Source organism: Nycticebus coucang, chromosome 5 (genome assembly GCF_027406575.1).
Source record: "Nycticebus coucang isolate mNycCou1 chromosome 5, mNycCou1.pri, whole genome shotgun sequence".
In the NCBI taxonomy this organism is placed as follows: Eukaryota; Metazoa; Chordata; class Mammalia; order Primates; family Lorisidae; genus Nycticebus; species Nycticebus coucang.
In genome coordinates, this window is record NC_069784.1 from 142,297,597 (window position 1) to 142,323,519 (window position 25,923).

The 25,923-nt window shown below is 35.3% G+C and overlaps 1 protein-coding gene across 1 annotated transcript in view; it reads left to right on the forward strand.

Annotated features, from left to right (window-relative positions):
- The window catches only part of LOC128585870 (probable ATP-dependent RNA helicase DDX60), a 147,641-nt gene that overhangs the window by 37,734 nt on the left and 83,984 nt on the right, over nucleotides 1-25,923 (forward strand). The window contains 10 exon segments of the mRNA XM_053591251.1: nucleotides 1,499-1,657; nucleotides 3,484-3,642; nucleotides 6,345-6,486; nucleotides 7,572-7,727; nucleotides 8,955-9,060; nucleotides 9,522-9,637; nucleotides 11,204-11,364; nucleotides 16,390-16,642; nucleotides 24,754-24,920; nucleotides 25,689-25,847. Coding sequence (XP_053447226.1) covers nucleotides 1,499-1,657; nucleotides 3,484-3,642; nucleotides 6,345-6,486; nucleotides 7,572-7,727; nucleotides 8,955-9,060; nucleotides 9,522-9,637; nucleotides 11,204-11,364; nucleotides 16,390-16,642; nucleotides 24,754-24,920; nucleotides 25,689-25,847 — 1,578 coding nt within the window.

Genomic DNA, 25,923 nt, shown 5'->3' on the forward strand with positions numbered 1-25,923 from the left:
GAGAGAAGAAGAACAGAGACAGAGAAAAAGAGAGATAGGAGAAATGGTGGTGTTCAGCAGGGTACTTTGAATCACACCCATAACTCCAGGACTTTAAGGTGCCGGGTTGGGTGTGTCCCTCAGGTCAGGATCCTTTACCAGCCTGGACAAAAACAAGACACCTCTCTGTGCCAAATACATAAAAAAGTACCCTTATTTCACTATATATTTGTCACACTGGGTACCTACCAATACCATCTTTCTAAGGGACAAAGCTAGAAGGATGCACTAGTTCATGAGCTCATGGCCTCCTGGAGCCAGACCAATGCCATGACCCCCCTCCCCATTCAGACCAATGCTGTGATTCCTCAGCCCTCAGAGGAAAGAAAAAAAGTAATAAAAATAGATAAAGAAAATTAAAAATACAATCATATAAACTGAAGGAGAAAAAAGAGATATCTTTTAGTTGTATGAGAAATTTATGTGGATAAGATGATAAAAGTAGAAAAATGTCTACCCAAGGAGAAAAATGCAAAAGAAATAAAGAATAAAAGGGGCTGAATAACCATAACCAAAAGGGAGGAGCCCTTACTGTTGAAAGTAAAAATGAAATAATAAAAATGTACCCAAACCAAACCAAAGACAATAGCAACAACAAAAAAGAGAAAAGTAAGGAAAACTGTTGAGAAAAGAAGCAAAAAAAAAAAAAAAAGAGAGAGAGAGAGAGAGAGAGAGAAAGAGAGAGAGAAAATATGTATATGTATATGTATATGTATATGTGTATGTATTTTGCAATGTATTGCCTGGACCCCAGGTGGTGCTGTGGTGGTAGGAGACAGAGAATACACACTACATTTGTTGTATAAAATAAGGACAAGAAGCCACTCTCCAGTTTAGAGGAAACCTGGACCTGTGCTCCTGACCTACTTGCCCCCAGGCACTGTGTGGTCACTTCACCAGCACTCAGGATTAGGATCTCAAAGTTCTCACCAGTCTTGCAGGTGGCATATCTTTTCTTTCAAACAGTGCCCCCTGATAACAAAGTGATTTTCCCCGGGGAGGGGGGCTCAACTTACCCAAAGAATAGCTGCCCAAGCTCAGTAGGTATGCCAGCACCAGCATGTAGTAGGACCCTGTGGACTGTTTCTCACCTACAGCCTTCCCACATGGTAGCACCCTGCTTGTAGAGGCTCAACATAAAAAAATTTTAATTATATTTGTACTTGTTTACTATAATTAAGTCTAATTTAGAATTATAGTCTTGTTGAAGGGTTAGGCATTTTTTATTGATTTATAGGAGCTCTTCACATGTTTACATTTTTAATGGTTTCATTGAAATATTTGTTGATATTATTTTCCTGTTTAAAATTTTTATTTGTAATATTTTAACAGAAATAATTATAGCTGTAAATAGTGTTATCAATCTGTGTTTTCAGTATGATTTATTCTAGTAATATCACTTATGAATAAAGATATTTTTCTAAATACCATGACATGCTATAATTTTTTTCTATGACAGGCGTGTGAGACTATATCTCTACTTAAGCAAGTCTGGCCAGAAGGGTGTGACATTCGACGTGTCCTTTGTGTTACTTCATGCTCATTATCTCTGAGAATGTATCATTGTGTTTTAGAAAACAGAAAAACCTCCTCTGATCAGAAGGCTGACATCAAACAGGTGTGATAATTATAACTTTACTGGGAAATGCCATTGCTCTCCACTTCTGAAATCTTACTAATTTTCACCTGTCATTTCCTTCTTTTGGTGCTTCATGTTTTCCCCTTATTTATTTATATGAACTTCAAAAAAAGGGGGAAACTCCAGAATTTATATCCATCAGAAAACAGCTATTGTTTTGACACATGATTTAGTGTTTTAGTGTATAGATGTTTCACTTAGTCCCTATCAAGGGTCCTCAAACTACAGCCCGTGGGCCACATGAGGTGGTGTGATTGTATTTGTTCCCATTTTGTTTTTTTTTACTTCAAAATAAGATATGTGCAGTGTGCATAGGAATTTGTTCATAGTTTTTTTTTTTAAACTGTAGTCCGGCCCTCCAATGGTCTGAGGGACAGTGAACTGGCCCCCTGTTTAAAAAGTTTGAAGACCCCTGTAAGAAAAAGAAATAAAACAGGATTTTAGCACTTGCTGGGAGTCTACTGTGCCACGTTGTTTTGGCTCTTGTTATGCATTATATCATTAAATCCTCACAATAATGTTTCAGGAAAGATACTATTCTTATTTCATATATGAGAACACTGAAGTTCAAATAGTCCAGGTAATATTACTCAAATCAAAGATGTTAAGTAGCAGAGTGGATTGAATTTAAGTCTCTCATGAAAATTCCACAATACCAAAATGTCTTTTGAAAGAATATTCCTACGAGGTATCTTGATGTCATTCTAGCTCGAGAGTTACTAAAATATATGGGTAATAGGGTCCATCAAGAATCTCTTAGCCAGTCTGGATTCTCTATTAAATAGTCTTCTGTGCATATAGTGCTCATGGGTGGGCACACACACACACACACACACACACACAATACTCAGACACACATGTACACATACTATTCTGTATATAATCAGTATACTAGGGGATTCTTGGCTAAGCATTGCTTTTGAAGAAAAATTAAATTTGTCTCTTTCTTCCACAAAAGAAGATGTTTATGGCTTGTCATCTTTTACCTGGCATTCTTTATACCTTGTTTTTCCAATTATCTCCTTGAATATATTTTTAATGAAATATTTCTACATTTCTAATTTATTTTAAATCATCCTCACAAAAAATTATATTTATTCAATACTGTCTCTCTGGAACTTCTATGGTATTTTTTTTTTTCGCAGTTTTTTGTTGGGGTCAGGTTTGAACCCATCACCTTCAGTATATGGGGCTGGTGCCCTACTCCTTGAGCCACAGGCACCACCCTCTCTGGAACTTCTAATCATTAGACCCTATTTGGTCCTCTGGAGATGCCCTGATGAAGTCTCACTCTTGCTTCATTGACAACCCTACAAATATTTGAAGACAGTTATGACATCCTTGCCCCATGATGTTACATGTTTCCACATTTTACCCTTGTTCTCACTGATCATGTTTTTCAAATTTATTTCCTAGTGTCCTCACCCTGTAAATTTCAATATTACTTTTAAAATATGATGCCTTGGACAGAATAGAGCATTTAATGTGTGGTGCCATCAAGGCAGAGTCCTGTGAAATCATGACTTCATTAGCTGCTTGATCAGCTCACATAAAGTTTGGCTTACTTAAAAGTACTGAGAAATATTTTCTTAACTGCTATTAAGTTAGAAGCTTCCCATTCCCTTTTTTGCACATTTGTATAAATATGGTTGAGTTTATGTGTAAAGAAACATACTGTCTCAAAAATGTAGAATGAAGAACAGAATAATTCCTGCACACTAAAGAGCGGCTGCTGGCTTTTGTGGTGCTGCATAATAATGTTTCAAAGCCTGTTGTTCTATGGTTAACCTCTCCTGTTTATTTAGGTGGAAAGTAATTGCTTTACCCTGCAGGAGATGGGAGATTTATGTAAGCTGCATTGTCTCAGTGTGGTTTTTCTACTCCACCTACCTCTTCCTCAGAGAGCTTGCACTCGGTTCATCACTTCTGATTGGATTAAGGGCATAGAGCCTTTATTAAAAATGGTAAATGTACACTTTATTTGTTTTCTATTTTTTTGTTTTGATTGTTTGATAGATTAAAACCAAAATCACCTTCAAATTAGATTTATAGGTGAACAATACTGGCACTTTGTGGGCTTTAAAAGTTTAATGGGTTAAATCAATTGCTTCCTAATTTCAGTGCCTATGTTTGATAGTAATAATAAGCAGCCTGAGATATATCTAACCTAAGGACAAAGCCTCACTAATTTTTCTTCTTCAATTCTCTGTCAAGATCAGTTTTCTTTAAAAAGTTTTTTACAGACAGAGTCGTGCTCTATCACCTGGGATGGAGGGCAGTGGCTCAATCATAGTTCACTGCAACCTTGAACTCCAGGGCTCAGGTGCTCCTCCTGCCTCAGCCTCCTAAGTAGCTGGGAGTACAGGTGCCACCACCACGCTTGGCTAAGGATCAGGTTTCTCTGTCATCAATTATAGGAGATTGTGTTCTACTCTTAAGAAGAATCAAAGAAATCAATGTAATAGTTTATTACTTTTGTCTAGTATAGAGGATATCTAGAGAAAATTTGGAGACTTTAGGAAAATAGAAAGAAAAAGGAAAAAAACGTCTTCAGAGTCTCACTACTCAAATCAATGCTCTGGTAACTATTAACATTTTAGTGTTATTTTTAATACATATTTTTATGTATTATTTTATATATTATTTTTAATTTTTGTTGTTTGTTATTTTTTTCCATTGGCTTTCTCTCTCTCTTTCTATATACAAGGTGTCCATAAAGTTTGTGTACAATTTAAATTTAGTTTATATTTTTAAAAATTTAGTTTATATTTTAAATTGCATGTGAACTTTATGGACTCCCTGTGTGTGTATGTTAGTGTATATATATATATATATAGAGAGAGAGAGAGAGAGAGAGAATATATGTATATATATATTTGTGTATGTGTATAGTATATGTGTGTGTGTGTATATATATATATACATGAAACATATATATGTTTCAGAGCCTCCATAATTGATCACCTCCCTAAACTGGCCACCTCCTTAAGTTGATCTAATTTTTATGGACAGAAATGCACCACATGTACATATCAGTACAGTAGCCTAGTTTCTTATATTGACTACCTCTATATATTGACCAGTTTGTTAGTCTCTTGGGTGGTCAACGTACATATGTCAACAACAAACGTATGTATTTTTTCACATATTTTTCCATTTCTTTTGGAACATTGGTTAGAATCATTTTTTGTGGTTACTAGTTGTCTTTTAACATAAGTGTCATGGTTTACTTACTCATCTCTCTATTAGGAAATATTAAGAAGACTTTGTTGTATCATAAATTTTATTCTCTCTTTGTATGTGAGTCTTTCCATTTAATATGGGGCTGTTGACTTGGACTTAATATTCAGAAATAGGATTAGTGGACTGATTGGCATGGACCTTTTTTAAGGATCTTGATATATATTGTCGAAATGTTCAAGGAAAGTGCTTTATAACCCATTGATTGGGAAGCCAGTCCACAAACATCTAACTAGGGCACAGGCACTGTCCTGATCACTGGGGGACAGTGAGAAAAATGAAAGCATATTTAACCATGCCACCCAGACCCTTCATAGGACTATGTTTTAAAAATTACTGAGAAGGAAGAACCATAAATGATTTATAATATGATTAAAAAAAAAATCTGACCTAGTCTGATTTTTCTTAAGAAATGAAGACAAATGAAGTGACCCACATCTGAAAGATGAGTGGGAGTTAGTAGGATGGAGAAAGGATAAAACTGTATTCTAGAACATTGAATAGCATGCTGGATCATCCTGAGGATGGCACAGACAAGAGATTTAGTTTAACAGGAACAGAAAAAATATGGGAGAGTGCAGAATCTGAAGAGGTGGGTAAGATACAAATCAGCTAGGACTTTGTAAGTGCTGTCAAGAGAATGGAGATGAAAGTTGACAGAGGCACAGTGAGAGATAACTGCATGGCTCCAAACAAATGAGTGGCATTTTCACTGTTAAAAATTTCTCTGGCTTTCACAACAGTGGATTTGGAGAAATGAGATGACCAGTACCCTAGTCATGTAAGTATTGGTGGCGTCACTCCCTGCTGTGCTCTGCTGTGACCTAAATGTGGTTAGTGCAGACAATGTTCCTCTGTTAAGCTGTAACACAGCCTCTCTGTCACAAACCTGTAGGTGCATACCAGTGCAGGTGGATGGGAATCTATGAGTTTGAAAGAATTGGGCATCTTTTAGATTCATGAACAACCAAAAGCTCTTTTTTTTTTATTGTTAGGGATTAAAAGCTCTTATTTTTTTAATGTTTTTTTGAGTTAAAAGTAAAATTAGAAAGCATTAAAACCTAAGTGAAGAAATAGAGGCACATTTGAAAGCATAAGTATTTTGTAGCCTTCATACTCTATTGGTAGATCATAGTGTGAGAAAAAAAATTGTTTTAAGAGTCAATATGGATTTCCTTCATTTATGATAAAGGAATTCAGGACTATGAGGAATTCATTGTTTGGTTAATTGTGATTTTATTTTATGCTTTAATTTTTTAAGTAGAAATTATTTATCCTTACCTAACCTGAATGAGCATACATTAACCAGAATTGGAATAACCCCAGCCACTACTTCTCACTTGGATTATAGAGGCATATGAAGTCATTTTATAGTTTATTGGTAAAATGAAAATTGCCAATAACTTGGTTTATTTTCAATTTTCAGGAAAAGTGGTGTGAATATTTTATCCTAAATAATATAAATATGTTTGAATTTTGGAATCTGAATTTAATTCACCTTTCTGACTTAAGTGATGAGCCTTTATTGAAGAATATTGCTTTTTACTATGAAAATGAAAATGTGCAAGGTACTACTTTAGTATATTATAATATTCTATTTTTATCTAGAGATGAACATTATAAAGACTTCAGAACTTCAACATAATTTTCCTATACTTCCAATGTACAACAGCAATTATTTTCCTTATCTTTATTTATATAAGTATATACTTTTTATTTAGTTGCAACTAGAGAAAATGTTAGTTTAAAATATCTTTTCACTTAATATTATTCAAAAAGTATTTTTGGAAAAAAAGTTTGTGTGTTTTGCATTTCCAGTAAATTTTAATAGGTGAATTTTTCATTTTAATGCATGCATACTATTTCTTCATAATGTTTACTCCAACTTATGTAATCATTTACTATTATTTGATATGTAAGAAATTAAATTTTTTTGCCAAAATATAAGACTGACATATGTCTGTTAAATATAATTTGTTTCTCTTCCTTTAATTTTTTTTAGTACACCTTTTCTTTTTTTATATATTTTTTATTAAATCATAGCTGTGTACAATAATGCATTTATGGGGTACAATGTGCTGGTTTTATATACAAGTTGAAATACTTACAACAAACTGGTTAACATAGCCTTCACCGCACTTTCTTCATTATTGTGTTATACCTTTTCTGATGTTTGTTAATAGTCAAAGATGAAAAAAACACATTTTGAGAGAACTGTAATTAATTGAACTTTATTGAACCTTCTTGGACCACTAGGATTTAGTTTTCTCATAATGTAATCATTGTAGTTGTAGTTATTCTCTACAGATAGCTTCATCTATCTAAAATCAAAGTTTTTATTCAGTTTTATTGATTATAAAGTTATGAGTGGCATAACATTTTACATTACCTAATATTCACCTCTTGCTATTTTTATTTAAGATAGCTATAATTTTAATACATGGTTTCCAAATAGAAAAACAAGACAAACTTTAAAATCTGACATGTCATAGTTGGTGCTAGTGACTGTTTTTGCTTTGGTCCAGTAGGGGATTTACTAAAAATACGATTATTTGGCAAGTATTTCAGAGTTCCATATATTTAGGCAAAAATGTGTACTTCTGGGTATATGTGAATGACTTTTTAATATTTAGTGTTTTTAATCGTTATGTAGGCCTACATTTGAATTTAGGAAATGTCATTACAAAGGATTATGAACATCTCTGGAATACTGTATCAAACCTAGTCAGAGAGTTTGATGTCGGACAGCCATTTCCTCTGAGAACAACAAAACTTAATTTTCTTGTAAAGAATCCATCACCAATCAAAGGTAGTATATTTTCTAAATTAATTTGGAAGAAAATCATTGTTCCTCTGAAAATATTTTGAAAGCATCACTAACTAATACTATGCTTCAAGTACAAATAATATTCTGGCACTTTGTCTCTAAAATAATAAAAATAAATTTCCTTCATTACTATATTTTTGGAATGGTATGCTATGTCTACATTTTGTGAAGATTATGTATTGTGATTGTAATTAATGTTGTCTCCAATTTAAAAAAACAATCAGATATATATGACTTCCATTTCCATATGGCAGTATAGGTCAGCAGAAAAACTGCCTTGTGGGAAACACTTGAAACATTGCATAAGGGACACCAAATATCTCTCTATTTAATGTTGCTAAACTCGAAACAATAGAAGGAGAATCCTAGGGACCAAAAAATGAAAGGGGAGCCCACAGGAGCTCTCTGCCTCCTTCAAAGCAGCAGTGAGTGACGGCACTTTATCTGGAATCCTGCACCAGACATTAACTAATACCTCATCATTAACCCATTCTGAAATGTATGGTATATATGATTAAAAAAAAAATCTGTCTATCTAACTTCTGTGTGTGTGTGTGCATGCATGTGTGTGATATGCATGAAGTCAAGGGGGGGCTCAAGAGAATACTGTAATGGTTTCAAATATTTTTATTACTTTTTAGCATATTGTTTTTATTTCAGATTAATATGAGGGCACAAACCATTAAGTTATATAATTTACACATGAAAGGTTCAAGTCAGAGTTGTAGCTGTGTCCTACACCCAGGGATACATGGCACACTCAAATACTTTTATTATCATCTATACTTTTTCCTACTTCTTCTTTATTTCATTTTTATTAAAGTATGTTTGTGTATGTGTATTCTCCGAGACTTACATATTCAAATTCCTGTCTCATAAGAGAAACTAATAAAGGGAATAAACATTTGAAAATAACAAACATAAGTGTTTTTGATCTATGATCTGTCATCTATGTGTTTATCTATTCATCCATCCATCCATTCATCCATCTATCCATCCATCTTTCTTTCCACCTGTACACATAAATGCCATCTAATTCTTTATACAAAATGTTTTAATGTGGGAAAAAGCTTTGTAAGAAGGGCAGGAATTGAATAAACTAAAATAAAATTAATATAAAATGTTTTTAATGTGACGTTTTAGAAAATAATTCTTAATAGTCATATATGAAAGTTTTATATTTGACCTTGTCTTATTCTTTGTTTACAGGTAGCTCCAAGGAAAAGATGCCTAATTTGGGTTTTATTCCAGTGTCATCTGATGTGGTTGATAAGTTTGTTGGAGACATTATGAAAGATTTGCCTTTGCTAAAGAGGTATGGGGCCGAAATATGTGTACTTAACTATGGGTATGGAATGGATGATTAATTATTGAAGATTATTCGGAATGCAGAGTATTAGAGTATGTTACATAAAATATGTGTTTGTAACACATAAAAAATTTAATATCAAATTGTCAATGCTTTTTGACCTACTAGGTAAAAATGCATATATTCTTAATCCTTTTAAAAATATTCTCATCTTAAAGTGAACTATTCCAGCTGCATATTTCAAATTAATGAGTATTTGTTGATGTTAATGGGCTATTAGAAGCATGGAATGGATTTGGGATTTTTAAGCCTTTACGGAACTATTCTTTGGATTGTACTATCCACATCATATTGCATAAAGAGCAAGGGGAGCTATGATTTAAAAAAATATTATTATAAAATAAAATCTGTGCTGCATTATATTTGGAGGGATGCAATTTAAAATATGCATTTTTTGAGTCTCACAGAGATGATCCTATGATTACTTCACTGGTTAAACAAAAGGAATTTGATGAACTTGTGCATTGGCATTCGCACAGACCACTTAGTGATGATTACGACAGGTCCAAGTGTCAATTTGATGGTGAGCTCTGTGACTCTTGTGAAATAAATTTAAATCAATTTCACTCTCTGCCTTTATTTTGTAGTGAAAAACTATCATCTTATGAGCCACAAATTAATTCTTTTGAATAAGAATAGTCTACAAGATGTTTAGATGTATACCAGGAAAGGTAATAATGAAAAATCCCATTTTGTTTACATATGTATGTAGGTATGCAGATGTTTAGGAGGAAATGCACAAATATGCTATTTGTCTCCACAAGAGCTGGAAGCTGTTTAAAGGAAAGATGGTTTGTAGTTTAAGAAATCTGTGTATCCCTTAGTGTCAAATATATTGGGACTACAGTTTTTCAAGTAATTTTAACTGTTTTCATGCCACCCAGTTGACTTCATGTAACAAGCAGCATTGTGTCTGCGGGGTGGTTGGACTGCATGGAGGCCTTTGATACCACTAACAGTATATCCACAGAGATAGAGTTAAGGATCTTGTCTTCTAGTTCATTCTTTGTCTTCATCTCACCTTTGACTACCCCTATGCTCCCTCCCACCATTTTTAGAGCTGTCGAAACTTACTTTCATAATAATCTAGGGGTGTGCATAATAAGCATGTATGAAAGACTTAGTAGCCTGCTTCTATAAATAGCTGTCAAGATCCTGCAAGATGTGAAGGGACACTTCAGATTAACCATTACCATCCTCCAAATGGTTTGGTTTGATGTATGTGGAAACAAACACAGAAAAGTCATCAGCTTAGTTATTCCTTTTAAGTGAGTATTATATTTTTCTTGTAAGAGGGGTAATGGAGTAAATAATCCCTTGATTGTTGAGACTTCCTATGCCATTAGATTTTACAGTAGTGAGAGCATTTTTCAGATGCCAAGCTCTTGACCTGTGGCTATGGTCCAGAGTAAGGATTTTTCTTTTTCTATCCAGCAATACAAGAAGTCAGAATATCTTGACTTAGATGGTTTTCTTCTTGACTTTGCCTCTACCTTCTTTTCAATCTCATTCACAGGGCACATGACAAAGATAATGCCCAGAAGTTGTGTTTTTTCTTTTCTAGTACCTTGATAATTTTCTTTTGGAAATAGACCATGAAAGTGTGTTTTGTCCTCCAGCCTTTAAATAAGATAAGAAATTAGACAAGAAATAGCCTAATTTAAAATTGCCTTTTTGACAAAAGCAATCAGATTAAATTACTGTTCCAGTAATTTAGTTACTGTATATGTGGGTGGGATGGTTTGAAGAACTAGTGAGAATGCTATTGAAAAAATATAATAATATGGGCGGCGCCTATGGCTCAGTCAGTAAGGCGCCGGCCCCATATACTGAGGGTGGCGGGTTCAAACCCGGCCCTGGCCAAACTGCAACCAAAAAATAGCCGGGCGTTGTGGTGGGTGCCTGTAGTCCCAGCTACTTGGGAAGCTGAGGCAAGAGAATCGCCTTAAGCCCAGGAGTTGGAGATTGTTGTGAGCTGTGTGAGGCCACAGCACTCTACCGAGGGCCATAAAGTGAGACTCTGTCTCTACAAAAAAAAAAAAATATATATATATAATAATGTTACATTTTAAGTTTTTTTCTTTTTCAGAAAAATCTAGAGATCCTCATGTTCTTAGATCTGTGCAAAAGTATAATCTTTTTCAGCGATTTTATGGGAATTCATTAGAATCCGTCTCTTCAAAAGTCATCGTAACTCAGGCTGTTAAGCCAAAGAAGTACTTCAGTGAGCCCAAGAGGAAAAAGGCACATGTATGTTCTACAAATTCCATTGAATTTCTAAAATTTTCATTTTCTTTTCTTCAACTTATATTTATCCCTTTTGTTGTTTCTTTCCATACAATACTTTTTCTTTTTATATGTGATTACTTATTATTTCTAACATGCATATAATGCATATAGTCTAACGTGCATATAGAACGTTATATTTGCTTCTCTATACATGATAAAACATGCATTTATTTGAAGAAGAACAAAAGACATTAAGTGACTAAAGGTTTGGACTTAGAAATGTTGAAGTAATATTAAAAATACAGTGGTTTATTAATTCATGAAAATATAAATCTTTTTCATATAGGTGGTAAAAATTGATATGAAATGCCTACGTGGGGGGGGGTTTGCTTGAATTATAAAGATGTTCTACTTGTTTCCAATGTATTTAAATAATTAATCAATCTATAATCTTTTGGGGGGTGGAAGGCTAGCACTATCCAATCCTTCTTATGTGTGTTATATTCTTGCAATCTTACCTTTTTCCTTATTGGGCTGCTGTTTTTTTTACCCTTTTACCAAAGACCTTAATTGGGATGAAGTAGAAGGAATAAATAAGAAAAGTTCAAATCTATTTATGGAAAAATAATACTAGTAGCTTATGTTGTAAAAATTATCAGCTAAAATTCCTTATAAATATTAAAGCCAAAATACAGAAACTTTTTTTGTTTTTTTGCAGTTTTTGGTCAGGGCTGGGCTTGAACCAGCCACCTCCAGCATATGGGGCCAGTGCCTTACTCCTTTGAGCCACAGGCTCTGTCCAAAGTACAGAAAATTTTATGTTGAAACTGAATTTACTGATTTTATAACTTTAGGAGAAGGTAATAGTTTGTATATTTTAAAAAAATGGAGAACTCTTTCGGTGTAGCCTATTTCTCTGGGCCTCAAATTTGGGGATTATGGAAAGTCATTTCTTTTCACTAAAAGTTTCTTTTAAGATCAAAGGATTTAATATTAGTTTATTAAATCTGAAATGTCTGACTTCAAATCAAAAAGTTAAGTTATATCCCAAACAGGAAGCAGTACAGTTAATCAACATACACACCTAAACTATGGACACTGTTTCGCTGTTGTAACAGTAGCTTATTGCTGTTAGCAGTGAAGATTCCTGGAGAGCGAGTGACAATGAAATTGCAAGAGGTGTTTTCCACCGCTTGTTGGGAATTGAATGTTTTTTCTTGCAAGAAGTGGTCTAAAACCTGGAAGAAGTGGCAGTCAGTTGGTGAAAGTCTGCTGAATACTTGTAGATGACAGAGAGTTTCCAAGTCCAGCTTCTGTGAGCAGTGGTGTTTGTGTGATGTGTGGTTGAGTGTTGTCTCACAAGAGGAACAACCTGTCTCTATTGCCCAGTCTTGGCTGCTTAATCACAAGCATCCTCATCTTGTTGTCTAGTTGGTTGCAGTGGATATCCACTGTAATCGACTGACTAGATTTCATGAAGCTGTAGTGGATTTCCAGTGCTGGACCACCAAACAGACATCATTAGTTTTTTTCAATGAATATTTGGTTTTGGACTGTGTTTTGGCACTTTATCTTTAATCAACTATTGTGCCAAATATGACTGTCAAGAAGAATCCATTTTTCATCACATGTAAAAATACAGTATAGAAATTTTCACCTTTATGTTCTGGCAGCAAAGAAAGGCAACCTGTGAGACAATATCTCTTCTGATAATCATTTAATTCATGTGTTACATCTTCTTCACCTTGCCAATTTGTTTCAAAAGGTCCAATATTGTTGAACAGTAATGTAAAACTGGCTGCTAATTCACATATAGATCGAGATGGATTTGCTTCCATTACAGCTTCAGCTCATTATTGTACACCTTGGTCTCAGGCCACTCACATGGCTCGAGATAAAAATCACCAAAATGTAACTTTTCAAACCATCCATGTACTGTGCATTCATTAGCCACATCCTTCCCAAACATTTTGTTGAAATTTTGAGCTGTCTGCACAGCATTGGTCCCATGATGGAACTCATATTAAAAAATAACATGAAGTTTTTACTTAACCATGGTTTCACAAAAATTTCTCTAAAAAATTTTTGAAAGATAATCACAAGCCAAAAAATGTTTTTGAAAGGATGAGGATATACCGTTACAATTTATTTATTTTTATTAAATCATAGCTGTGTACATTGATATGATCATGGAGCATCATACACTAGCTTCACAGACCGTTTGACACATTTTCATCACACTGGTTAACATAGCCTTCCTGGCATTCTCTCAGTTACTGTGCCAAGACACTTACATTCCACATTTACCAAGTTTCCCATATAGCCTTGTAAGATGCACCACAGGTGTAATCCCACCAATCCCCCTCCCTCTACCCACTTCCCCCCTCCCTCCCCTCCCTTTCCCCCTTCCCCCATTCTTAGGTTGTAACTGGGTTATAGCTTTCATGTGAAGTGTCAATGTGAATGTCAGAGATATTAGCCATCAAACTTAGTACTTAAGGAAATCAGACATTTCATACTTAATAACCTAATATGTTAGCCAGAGTATCAGCTTAATGAAACTAATCATGGACAGATGTACTTGTCACATATCTGCCTTACCAAATTGAAGTAAGCATACTGAAGTTATCAGAAGTAAAACATACATAGACTGAAAAAAGAAACCAGAAAAACGTTTCCAATCTCACTTCTGAATGCTTACTTTTGGGAAAATTTTGGCAAAATCAAGAAAATGTGTCATGTTTTTGCCAGGCCCCGGGTGGATGAACAAGCAGGCAGTGGAAGTTTAAGAACTTTGCAGGGACAGGCATCAATCCATCAGTTTGGAGATGTATCAAAAACTCATTTATTTTCTACTCAAGATAACATCAAAAAATAATTGCAAATTGCTCTAAAATGTTCTTATTCCTTCTGTGACGACTTTTCCCTTCAACTTCTTTGAAAGTTCAAGCAGAAATAGGGGCTGCTCCACCTTTTGTTTTGATAGTAAAAATGATCCCCCACCCCCCAGAAGTCCAAATATATAGTCACTGTTTCTCTCCACATGTAACAACCTCATTTTCAATTTTATAGCCAATTTTATTTTCAGTGAAACCATTCAATTAAACATTTACTTTTTCATTTATGAGTGCATAAAGGTTTCTTCTTTTCCTTCATCTTTTTAGAGAAATGTTGTAAAATAACAAACTTGCAAAAATTCTCATCACATAAGTGCAAGGTATACAGACTAGAAAAAACTAATTCTATTTTTTTTCTTTTTAATTATTAGAAATTAAATAAATAGTCTTGGCTCAGCGCCCATAGCACAGTGGTTATGGTGCCAGCCACATATACCAAAGCTGGCAGGTTTGAGCCTGGTCCAGGCCTGCTAAACAATAATGGCAACTGCAATAGAAAATAGCCAGGCATTGTGGCAGGTGCCTGTAATCCAACTACTTGGGAGGTTGAGGCAAGAGAATTGCTTAAGCCCGAGAGTTTGAGGTTGCTGTGAGTTATGACACCATAACTCTACTGAGGGTGACATAGTGAGACTGTCTCAAAAAAAAAAATAATTTAAATAGTCTCAAGAGAATTAAACACTATTAGCATAAAATATGTATGTGTGTGTATGTATATGTATGAGTATCATATATATATATATACTCACACTCTCCTAGCAACAGTTTAGTAAGTCCGCATATTCAAGATGAAGTGAGCATGTACACAACAAAGGGTCAAAGGTCACTCTTGTCCTATTGAGACAGAATCATGTGAAATTGAACCAACATAGTATACTTGGAAGCTTAAACATTGGGAAAGTTCAAATACTATTTATTAGAATTAAACATTTAGAGAGTGATGACGGATAAAATGGACTTCTATGTAGGCAAATGTTTACATATTAATTTCATAACTAACCATATTAGTGGATAGTTCTTCAGAATTCTATAGGTAATACTATTCTCTAATTTATCTTTATAGATTAGTAAGTCAGGTTGGTAAGAGCATAGTAAAAGTGGATTCATAGTATGTTTAAGTCAGTGGGAAATGCTTTTCCAGACAGAACAGATGAGTTGTGCTGGTGTTATTCCTTCTGTCCACTTCTCTCCTTCTTTCTCATTCATTCATCAGACATAATGTCTTATATTTGGAATGTGCAGACAACACTGACACCTTCCTGTCTCAAGGATCTCGATCTAGAGAAGGGGAGTGGCAAGTGAAATCATTACACTGCATGTTGGTGAGCATTTTGAGACAGGTGCCTGGGCAGAAGAGGAATAGGTGACTTAGACTTGACAGAGGCAGGGAAAAGGCTTCAAGTAAGAAATATTTTGAAGGACAAGAAGTAAATAGGGAGGTGATTTGAGAGGAATGGAAGAGAAAAGGTGAGTTCAAATATAGTCCAAAGGTGAGTCCAGAATGTGGACATGAAAGAGCAGTGGTCTGATGTCTCTTTGATTTTATTACACTTACTCTTTTGTTTATAGTCTCCAACACTCAGGAATCTATGTACAGAGAGCCTTTATACTCATGAAATTAAACTGGCATAAGTTATAAATTATCAGAAGCTTAATTAAAAAAAAACTTTTTTATGACATCCATGGGATGATAGTCAAAATCATCCCCCCAATACACACTTAAAAATATTGTCTCAGCCATAAAAAAAAATGGTGATCTAGTATTCAGACAACCTAGAGGGAACCAAAGACCATTCTAAGTGAAACAGCACAAAAACGGAGAAACAAACAGTTATGCTCAATACCACATCGTAACTAATCAAGCAACATTTAAGTGCAAATACGGAAGTAAATCTCAATGAAGATCAAGCTGGGGGAGGGGCTGGAGGAGGGATGGGTAAATTCACACTTTGATACTATGCACACTATCTGGGTGAAGGGCACACATCATTTTGACTCAGTCTATACAAAAGCAAAGTATAAACAAAATATGTGTACCACTTAATATTCTGAAATTTTAAAAAATTAAAAAATATTCTCACTCATGACATTTCATCTTGGAGTATTTCCAACTTGTTTAAAGATGTTCTTTCCTTTTCCTTTTGGGCAGGAGACCAAGGCTGAGATAATCACTAGAGAAAATAAGAAGAGGTTATTTGCCAAGGAAGAGCAAAAAGAAGAGCAAAAGTGGAATGTTCTGTCATTTTCTATTGAAGAGGAAATGAAAGAGAATTTGAATTCTGGAATAAAGAGCCTGGAAGATTTTTTGAAATCATGTAAAAGTAACTCTGTAAAATTTCAAGTTGAAAGGGTAGGGTTAACTGCTTGCTTGAAAGCATGGAAAGAACATTGCCGAGGCGAAGGTATGTGATTCTGTGTCTTCTTATTTTGGTTAATTGAAGAATTAATACAAATTTAATGACGATAGCTGTCATTTACTAACTGAAATTTTGTGTTAGAAGACTTACACATACTATCTTATTTTATATATTACTACTTCTACAGTAGTCCTGCCTTATCTGCAGGGTAACCAAGATCCCCCAGACTGGGATAATGTAAAATTTCACGAGACAACTCAGAATGACATAGAATTTAGAACTTATGGATAATTTATTTCAAAAATTTTCCATTTAATGTTTTCAAACCAAAGTTGTTCTTGGGTAACTGAAATATCAGAAAGCGAAAGTACAGATAAGGGGAACATACTATATATTATCAATGAGCGTTGAAATCTCTGAGATTGTCCTGCTAGCAAATATTCAGCACAGTCATAAACACCATCAAATATATGTTTAGAAATAACTAGCCAAGTTTTCAGTATGGTTAAGAGAAAACAATGAAGATGCTGAGGCACCTAAGAAACATCTGTCATTCACCTTTAAGATCAATGAGCAAACATTTCCTTTCTTGGTAAAACAATTCATGCTTGCCTAGCATGCTGAATCCATTCAAAGTTCTTGTGGACTCCATGTGCCCTTCTTACAATTTCCATAGCAGTTAGTAGCAAAGAATAAAAAAGACAGAAAGAGGAAGATAAGGAGGAAAAGGGGCTGTGTCAAGATGTGTGAATTGATAGCAAGTGACATCATCATGTTCCATGGTAAAAAATTCCAAACTGACAATTCTTCTGAGCAAACCAAGTTGAGTGTCAGTTTTGAGCATCTGCACATTTGACACCATTTAACATGAGTTCTCACTCCACCTCCACTTTCATCTACTACCTTCAATATGCATTAGCATAACTGGCCTCTCACTGTGATTCCACCCCATGGAGAGGTGTGAAATTCTGTTTTCCTCCCCACCCAAGATATTGAATCAGGATTCAGAGTTGGCTGCTACTAAGAGAGATCAGAATCAACAGTGGCTTAAAGTATTTAGAAATTTATTTCACTCATTTAAGTGAAATTCACATGTAGGCAGCCCAGGGTTGCTGTAGCAGCTCCACAGTGTCAGTGACCCTGGCTCCTCCATCTCTGGATCTGCTATCCTGGCATGTGGTTTCCACTTCTCAAGTTGCCTCAGATTGCTAGATGACAGCATTCTAGCAGATATTAGAGGGAGAAAAGGCAAAATCATCTCATTCCAGCTCTATGTCTCTTTTTTGAAAAGTTTTCCTAGCCTTCAACAACTTTTGCTTAGATATCATTAGTCAGAACTTAGTCACAAGGCCATGTCTAACAACAAATGTTGGTAGTAATTGTAAATTTTTACCTGAATACATTGCAGCTCCCAATGATATGGAAAAGTAAATAAGAAATTGACAACCAGTAGTCAAGAAATTGAAAACCAGTAGTCAAAAAGTAAATAAGAATAGACAACCAGTAGTATTTTCTACAGACAGCCTTGTCCTTGCTTATCATCTACTTAAATTTCACCTATCTTACAAATCCATTTCATGCAATTTCTTTCCATAAAACCCTCCTCAAGTAACCCACCTCACATAACATTTGTTTCTGCTGCTCAATTGGGTCCAATAAAATATAGTATGTTGTCTTTCTAGGTGAGCTGGGTGGTCCTGGATAGTATGAACTCTGTATTAAATTCCCTTTGTAGCCTCTTATAGCATTCAGTAGGTGTTTGGTAATATTTGTTATATAAATACAATATAGGTTGATTAGAAGAAATGTGGAATCAAAATAGCCCTTATGTGGTAAGAAAACATTAGCTGAGAGGAGGAATAGAAAGCATATATGTGACTATAAAGACCTAAGATGGGTCCACAACCAGAACTCCCTGGCTGGGGCAGCCCCAGAGGAACTACACAGAGTCACTCCCTACAAAGATCCAGCAACAATAGAGTGATCCTGCTGGGGTCTAATCTTGGAGAGACACCTCCCCAACTCTGAGGACAGCCAGAGGCAACGGTGAAAAAAATCATGAGGTGAAATCAACAGAAAAACTCTGGCAATATGAATAATCAGAGTAGATCAACTCTCCCAAGGATCAATGGGGGCAGACACAGCATAAGATCCCATGCACAAACAAATAGCTGAGATGTCAGAAATTGAATTCAGAATCTGGATAGCAAATAAGATCAAATTAGAATTCCAAGCAGTAACCCAAAAGATATCTCAAGAATTCAATGAATTCAAAGACCAAGTGAACAAAGATTTTGACACATTGAGACAAGAAGTTGCAGCCCTTAAAGATCTGAGAAACACAGTAGAATCCCTTGGTAACAGAATGCAGCAAGCAAAAGAAAGGATTTCTGACATTAAAGACAAAGCTTTCAAACGCTCCCAAACTCTCAAAAAGGAAGACAAATGGAGGGCAAAAACAGATCACTCTCTCAGAGAGCTCTGGGATAATTTGAAGAAAACCAATATTCATGTTATAAGGATCCCCAACGAAGTGGCTTCACAAGGCACAGAGTCTCTTCTCTATGAGATTATGAAGGAGAACTTTCCAGACATGCCAAGAGATTCTGAAATTCAGATAGCAGACAGTTTCAGAACTCCAGCACGACTCAACCCAAATAAGACATCCCCCAGACACATCATAATCAATTTCACTAAAGTTAATATGAAGGGGAAAATACTGAAAGCAGCCAGATGAAAGAAAACCATCATCTACAAGGGCAAGAATATTTGAATAACTGCAGATCTCTCTGCTGAAACCCTTCAAGCTAGAAGAAGATGGTCATTGACTTTTAATCTCCTAAAACAAAATAACTTTTAACCCAGGATCCTGTACCCAGCTAAACTGAGTTTCATTTATAATGGAGAAATTAAATACTTCAATGACATTCACATGTTGAAGAAATTTGCCATAACTAAACCAGCTCTCCAGAATATTCACAGACCTATCCTCCATAAAGACCAGTGTAATCCTCCACCACAAAAGTAAACCCACCCAGAAAATTTTGATCAAATTCCAATTTCCATAGTCGCAAAAGCATTAAAAATGTCCACCAGACTCTCGAAAGGCTTATCAATATTCTCAATTAATGTGAATGGTTTAAATTGTCCTCTAACGAGGCACAGGTTGGCTGACTGGATACAAAAACTCAAGCCAGCTATCTGCTGCATACAAGAATCGCATCTTACATTAAAAGACAAATAAAGACTCAAGGTGAAGGGATGGTCATCTATACTCCAAGCAAATGGAAAGCAGAAAAAAGCAGGCATTGCAATCCTATTAGCAGATGCAATAGGCTTTAAACCAACCAAAATAAGGAAGGATAAGGATGGACGCTTCATATTTGTTAAAGGTAATACTCAATATGATGAGATTTCAATTATTAATATTTATGCACCCAACCAGAACACACCTCATTTTATAAGAGAAACTCTAACAGACATGAGCAACTTGATTTCCTCCAGTTCCATAGTAGTTGGAGATTTTAACACCCTTTTAGCAGTGCTGGATAGATCCTCCAAAAAGAAGCTAAGCAAAGAAATATTAGATTTCAACTTAACCATTCAACATCTGGACTTAACAGACATCTACAGAACATTTCATCCCAACAAAACTGAATACACATTCTTCTCATCAGCCCACAGAACATACTCCAAAATGGACCACATCCTAGGCCACAAATCTAACTTCAGCAAATTGAAAAAAATAGAAATTATTCCTTGCATCTTCTCAGACCATCATGGAATAAAAGTTGAACTCAATAACAACAGGAACCTGCATACCCATACAAAAACATGGAAGCTAAACAACCTTATGCTGAAGGATAGATGGGTTATAGATGAGATTAAGAAGGAAATCACCAAATTTTTGGAAGAAAACAACAATCAAGACACGAATTACCAGAACCTCTGGGATACTGCAAAGGCAGTCCTAAGAGGGAAATTTATAGCGCTGCAAGCCTTCCTCAAGAAAACAAAAAGAGAGGAAGTTAATAACTTAATGGGACATCTCAAGCAACTGGAGAAGGAAGAACACTACAAACCCAAACCCAGCAGAAGAAAAGTAATAACCAAAATCAGAGCAGAATTAAATGAAATTGAAAACAAAAGAATTATACAACAGATCAATAAATCCAAAAGTTGTTGTTTTGAAAAGATCAATAAAATAGATAAACCTTTGGCCAACCTAACCAGGAAAAAAAGAGTAAAATCTCTAATTTCATCAATCAGAAATGGTAATGATGAAATACCAACAGACCCCTCAGAAATTCAAAAAATCCTTAACGAATACTACAAGAAACTCTACTCTCAGAAATGTGAAAATCTGAAAGAAATCGACCAATACCTGGAAGTACACCACCTACCAAGACTTAGCCAGAATGAAGTGGAAATGTTGAACAGGCCTGTATCAAGTTCTGAAATAGCATCAACTATACAAAATCTCCCTAAAAAGAAAAGCCCAGGACCAGATGGCTTTACGTCAGAATTCTACCAAACCTTTAAAGAAGAACTAGTACCTGTACTACTAAATCTCTTCCAAAATATAGAAAAAGAAGGAATATTACCCAACACATTCTACGAAGCAAACATCACCTTGATCCCGAACCCAGGGAAAGACCCAACAAGAAAAGAAAATTATAGACCACTATCACTAATGAATATTGATGCTAAAATACTCAATAAGATCCTAACAAACAGAATCCAACAACACATCAAAAAAAATTATACACCACGACCAAGTGGGATTTATCCCAGGGTCTCAAGGCTGGTTCAATATACATAAATCTAGAAATGTAATTCAGCACATAAATAAACTAAAAAATAAGGACCATATGATTCTTTCAATTGATGCAGAAAAAGCTGTTGATAATATCCAGCATCCCTTTATGATCAGAACACTTAGGAAAATTGGTATAAAAGGGACATTTCTTAAACTAATAGAGGCCATCCATAGCAAACTCACAGCCAATATCATATTGAATGGAGTTAAATTGAAATCATTTCCATTCAGATCAGGAACCAGACAAGGTTGCCCATTGTCTCCATTGCTCTTTAACATTGTAATGGAAGTTTTAGCCATTGCAAGTAGGGAAGAAAAGGTGATCAAGGGTATCCACATAGGGTCAAAAGAGATCAAACTTTCACTCTTCGCAGATGATATGATCATATATCTGGAAAACACTAGGGATTCTACTACAAAACTTTTAGAAGTGATCAAGGAATACAGCAATGTCTCAGGCTACAAAATCAACACCCATAAATCTGTAGCCTTTATATATACCAACAATAACCAAGCTGAAAAAACAGTCAAGGACTCTATTTCTTTCACAGTAGTGCCAAAGAAGATGAAATATTTGGGAGTATACCTAGCAAAGGATGTGAAAGATCTCTACAAAGAGAACTATGAAACTTTAAAAAAAGAAATAGCTGAAGATGTTAAGAAATGGAAAAACATACCATGCTCATGGCTGGGAAGAATCAACTTTGTTAAAATGTCTATACTACCCAAAGCAATATATAATTTTAATGCAATTCCTATTAAAGCTCCATTGTCATATTTTAAAGATCTTGAAAAAATAATACTTCATTTTATATGGAATCAGAAAAAAACCTCGAATAGCCAAAACATTACTCAGCAATAAAAACAAAGCAGGAGGAATCACGCTACCAGACCTGAGACTATACTATAAATTGATAGTGATCAACACAGCATGGTATTGGCACAAAAGCAGAGAAGTAGATGTCTGGAACAGAATAGAGAACCAAGAGATGAATCCAGCTACTTACCGTTATTTGATCTTTGACAAGCCAATTAAAAACATTCAGTGGGGAAAAGATTCCCTATTTAACAAATGGTGCTGGGGAAACTGGCTGGCAACCTGTAGAAGATTGAAACTGGACCCACACCTTTCACCATTAACTAAGATAGACTCTCACTGGATAAAAGATTTAAACTTAAGACATGAAACTATAAAAAATTTGAAGGAAGTGCAGAGAAAACTCTTGAAGGAATCTGCCTGGGTGAATATTTTATGAGGACCCCCCAGGCAATTGAAGCAGTATCAAACTAGAAAACTGGGACCTGATCAAACTAGAAAGCTTCTGCACAGCCAAGAACATAATAAGTAAAGCAAACAGACAGCCCTCAGAATGGGAGAAAATATTTGCAGGTTTTCTTCCGATAAAGGTCTAATAACAAGAATCTACAGAGAACTCAAATGTATTAGCAAGAAAAGAACACATGATCCCATCTCAGGGTGGGCAAGGGACTTGAATAGAAATGTCTCTAAAGAAGACAGACACACGATCTACAAACACATGAAAAAAAGCTCATCATCCGGGCGGCACCTGTGGCTCAGTGAGTAGGGCGCCGGCCCCATATGCCGAGGGTGGGGCCGGCCAAACTGCAACAAAAAAAAAAATAGCTGGGCGTTGTGGCGGGCGCCTGTAGTCCCAGCTGCTCGGGAGGCTGAGGCAAGAGAATCGCATAATCCCGAGAGTTAGAGGTTGCTGTGAGCCGTGTGACGCCATGGCACTCTAACCGAGGGCGGTACAGTGAGACTCTGTCTCTACAAAAAAAAAAAAAAAAAAAAGCTCATCATCCTTAATCATCAGAGAAATGCAAATCAAAACTACTTTGAGATATCACCTAACGCCAGCAAGAGTAGCCCACATAACAAAATCCCAAAACTAGAGATGTTGGCATCGATGTGGAGAAAAGGGCACACTTCTACACTGCTGATGGGAATGCACACTAATACGTTCCTTCTGGAAGGATGTTTGGAGAATACTTAGAGACCTAAAAATAGACCTGCCATTCTATCCTATAATTTCTTTACTAGGTTTATACCCAGAAGACCAAAAATCACAATATAACAAAGACATCTGTACCAGAATGTTTATTGCAGCCCAATTCATAATTGCTAAGTCATGGAAGAAGCCCAAGTGCCCATTGACCCACAAATGGACTAGCAAATTGTGGTACATGTATATCATGGAATATTATGCAGCTTTAAAGAAAGATGGAGGGCAGCGCCTGTGGCTCAAAGGGGTAGAGCGCCGGTCCCATATGCCGAAGGTGGTGGGTTCAAACCCAGCCCTGGCCAAAAAAAAAAAAAAAGATGGAGACTTTACCTCTTTCATGTTTACATGGATGGAGCTGGAACATATTCTTAGCAAAGTGTCTCAGGAATGGAAGAAAAAGTATCCAATGTACTGAGCCCTACTATGAAGCTAAATTATAGCTTTTACATGAAGGCTATAACCCAACTATAGCACAAGACTATGAGGAAAGGCTCAAGGAAGGGGAAGGAAGGGGGGAGGTTAGGGTGGAGAGAGAGGAATGGGTGAGGCCACACCTACGATGCATCTTAGAATGGGTACAGGTGAAACTTACTAAAGGTAGAATATAAATGTCTACATACAATAACCAAGAAAATGCCATGAAGGCTATGTTGAACAGTTTGATGAGAATATTTCAGATTGTATATAAAACCAGCACATTGTACCCCTTGATTGCACTAATGTACACAGCTATGAGTTAACAATAAAATAAAATAAAGTTTGGCAAATATATATATATATAAAAAAACAGACCTAGGATGGGATTAGCAAGGTCTGGGTGTGGCAACAGGGAATAGATGGATTGAATCAAAGGCCTCCAGTGATTACCCCAAATACTTATCTGTGGTCAACAGTAGAACTCAATAAATTCTGCTAAGTTTTTAACCAGATATTTAAAGTCATAAAGATATTCTTCTTTGAACATAATAGATGAGATATGAGGATAGTAGGTGAGGAAAAGATTTACTGTTTTCCATACATTTTTAAAAACTTGAACTATACCAATCTTATTTCTATTAGGAGCTACAAGACTTTTTTTTTTTTTTTCAGTACTGTCATAGCTACTTGTCAATAATCTCTGGAGATGATGAACTGTGGAAAGTTGAACTTTAATTTTATTTTACTTAATTCTTTCTACTCCAAAATCCCCATTAATATCAAGTAAGACAATGAGTTTAATTAAAATTGACAGCATGGATGATTAATCTTAGATAATAAAAATGTATTTTCTTTGATGCACTTTATAACAATTTCATTGTTTATTATTTACCAAGGTAAAACCACAAAAGATTTAAGTATTGCTGTTCAAATGATGAAAAGGATCCACTCATTAATGGAAAAATACCCGGAACTTTTGCAAGAAGCAGATCGGCAACTCGTGGCCAAATGCCTTAAGTATTTAGGATTTGATGAGTTGGCTAATTCTTTATATACAACCCAGGTAATATTTTCAGGTTAGCTCCATTTTAATAAAGTAATTATTAGGTATACATAAAGTGTCTTGCAAATAGAGTCATTTTTTCTAGATTTTATTTTTCTGAAAATATTATCATTGTTTGCAATCTAACTGCCCAATGTTGAAGTAATTTAGAAATAGAAAATTTGTAGAAATGCTTCCCTGGACAAACAGATTAAATGCAGATAATCTCTGCAGACCCTAAAACTAACCCTGTGCTTAATTCTGGCAAAACATCTCTAAACTATACTGTCAATTGTCTTTAAATATAATAGCTTGTAGCTGCACATATCATGATATATATTTGAAAATCTTAATGTCTTCTAATTTATTAATAGTTAAGATAATGACTTCAGTTTTAAAGCCTTCTTCCCTCGATTTTGTTTTTTGAGACACAGTCTCACTGTGTTCTGGATAGAGTGCTATGGTGTCATAGCTCATAGCAACCTAAAACTCTTGGGCTCAAGTGATCCTCTTGCCTCGTAGCTGGCACTACAATTGCCCGCCACAATGCCCAGCTATGTTTTTCTCTTTTTAATAGAGATGGGCTAGTTTTGAATTCCTGAGCTCAGGCAATCCACCCACTTCAGCCTCCCAGAGTTGCTAGGTAATCCTAGCATGCCAGCCTTCCCAATATTGAAAAGGTGGTAAAATTCTTTTCACATAGAAAGTGCTTAGTAATAAATATTTTAATTATTTAGATAATGTTATAATTCAATATTAGTTTCAAAATTAACCTTTAAAATAATACAGGATACAAGAGATGACAGAAAGGAGAAGAAAAAGAACAAGTACTCAATTGGCATTGGGCCAGTTCGGTTTCAACTACAATACATGGGGCAGTATTTGTTCCGAGATGAGAGAAAAGATCCAGATCCCAGGGTCCAAGATTTTATTCCTGACACATGGCAGGTAATAATATGAATGAAACAGAAATTATTGTATTTTATTATTACATGCGATCTCAGGAATTTCTCACTATTGTAGC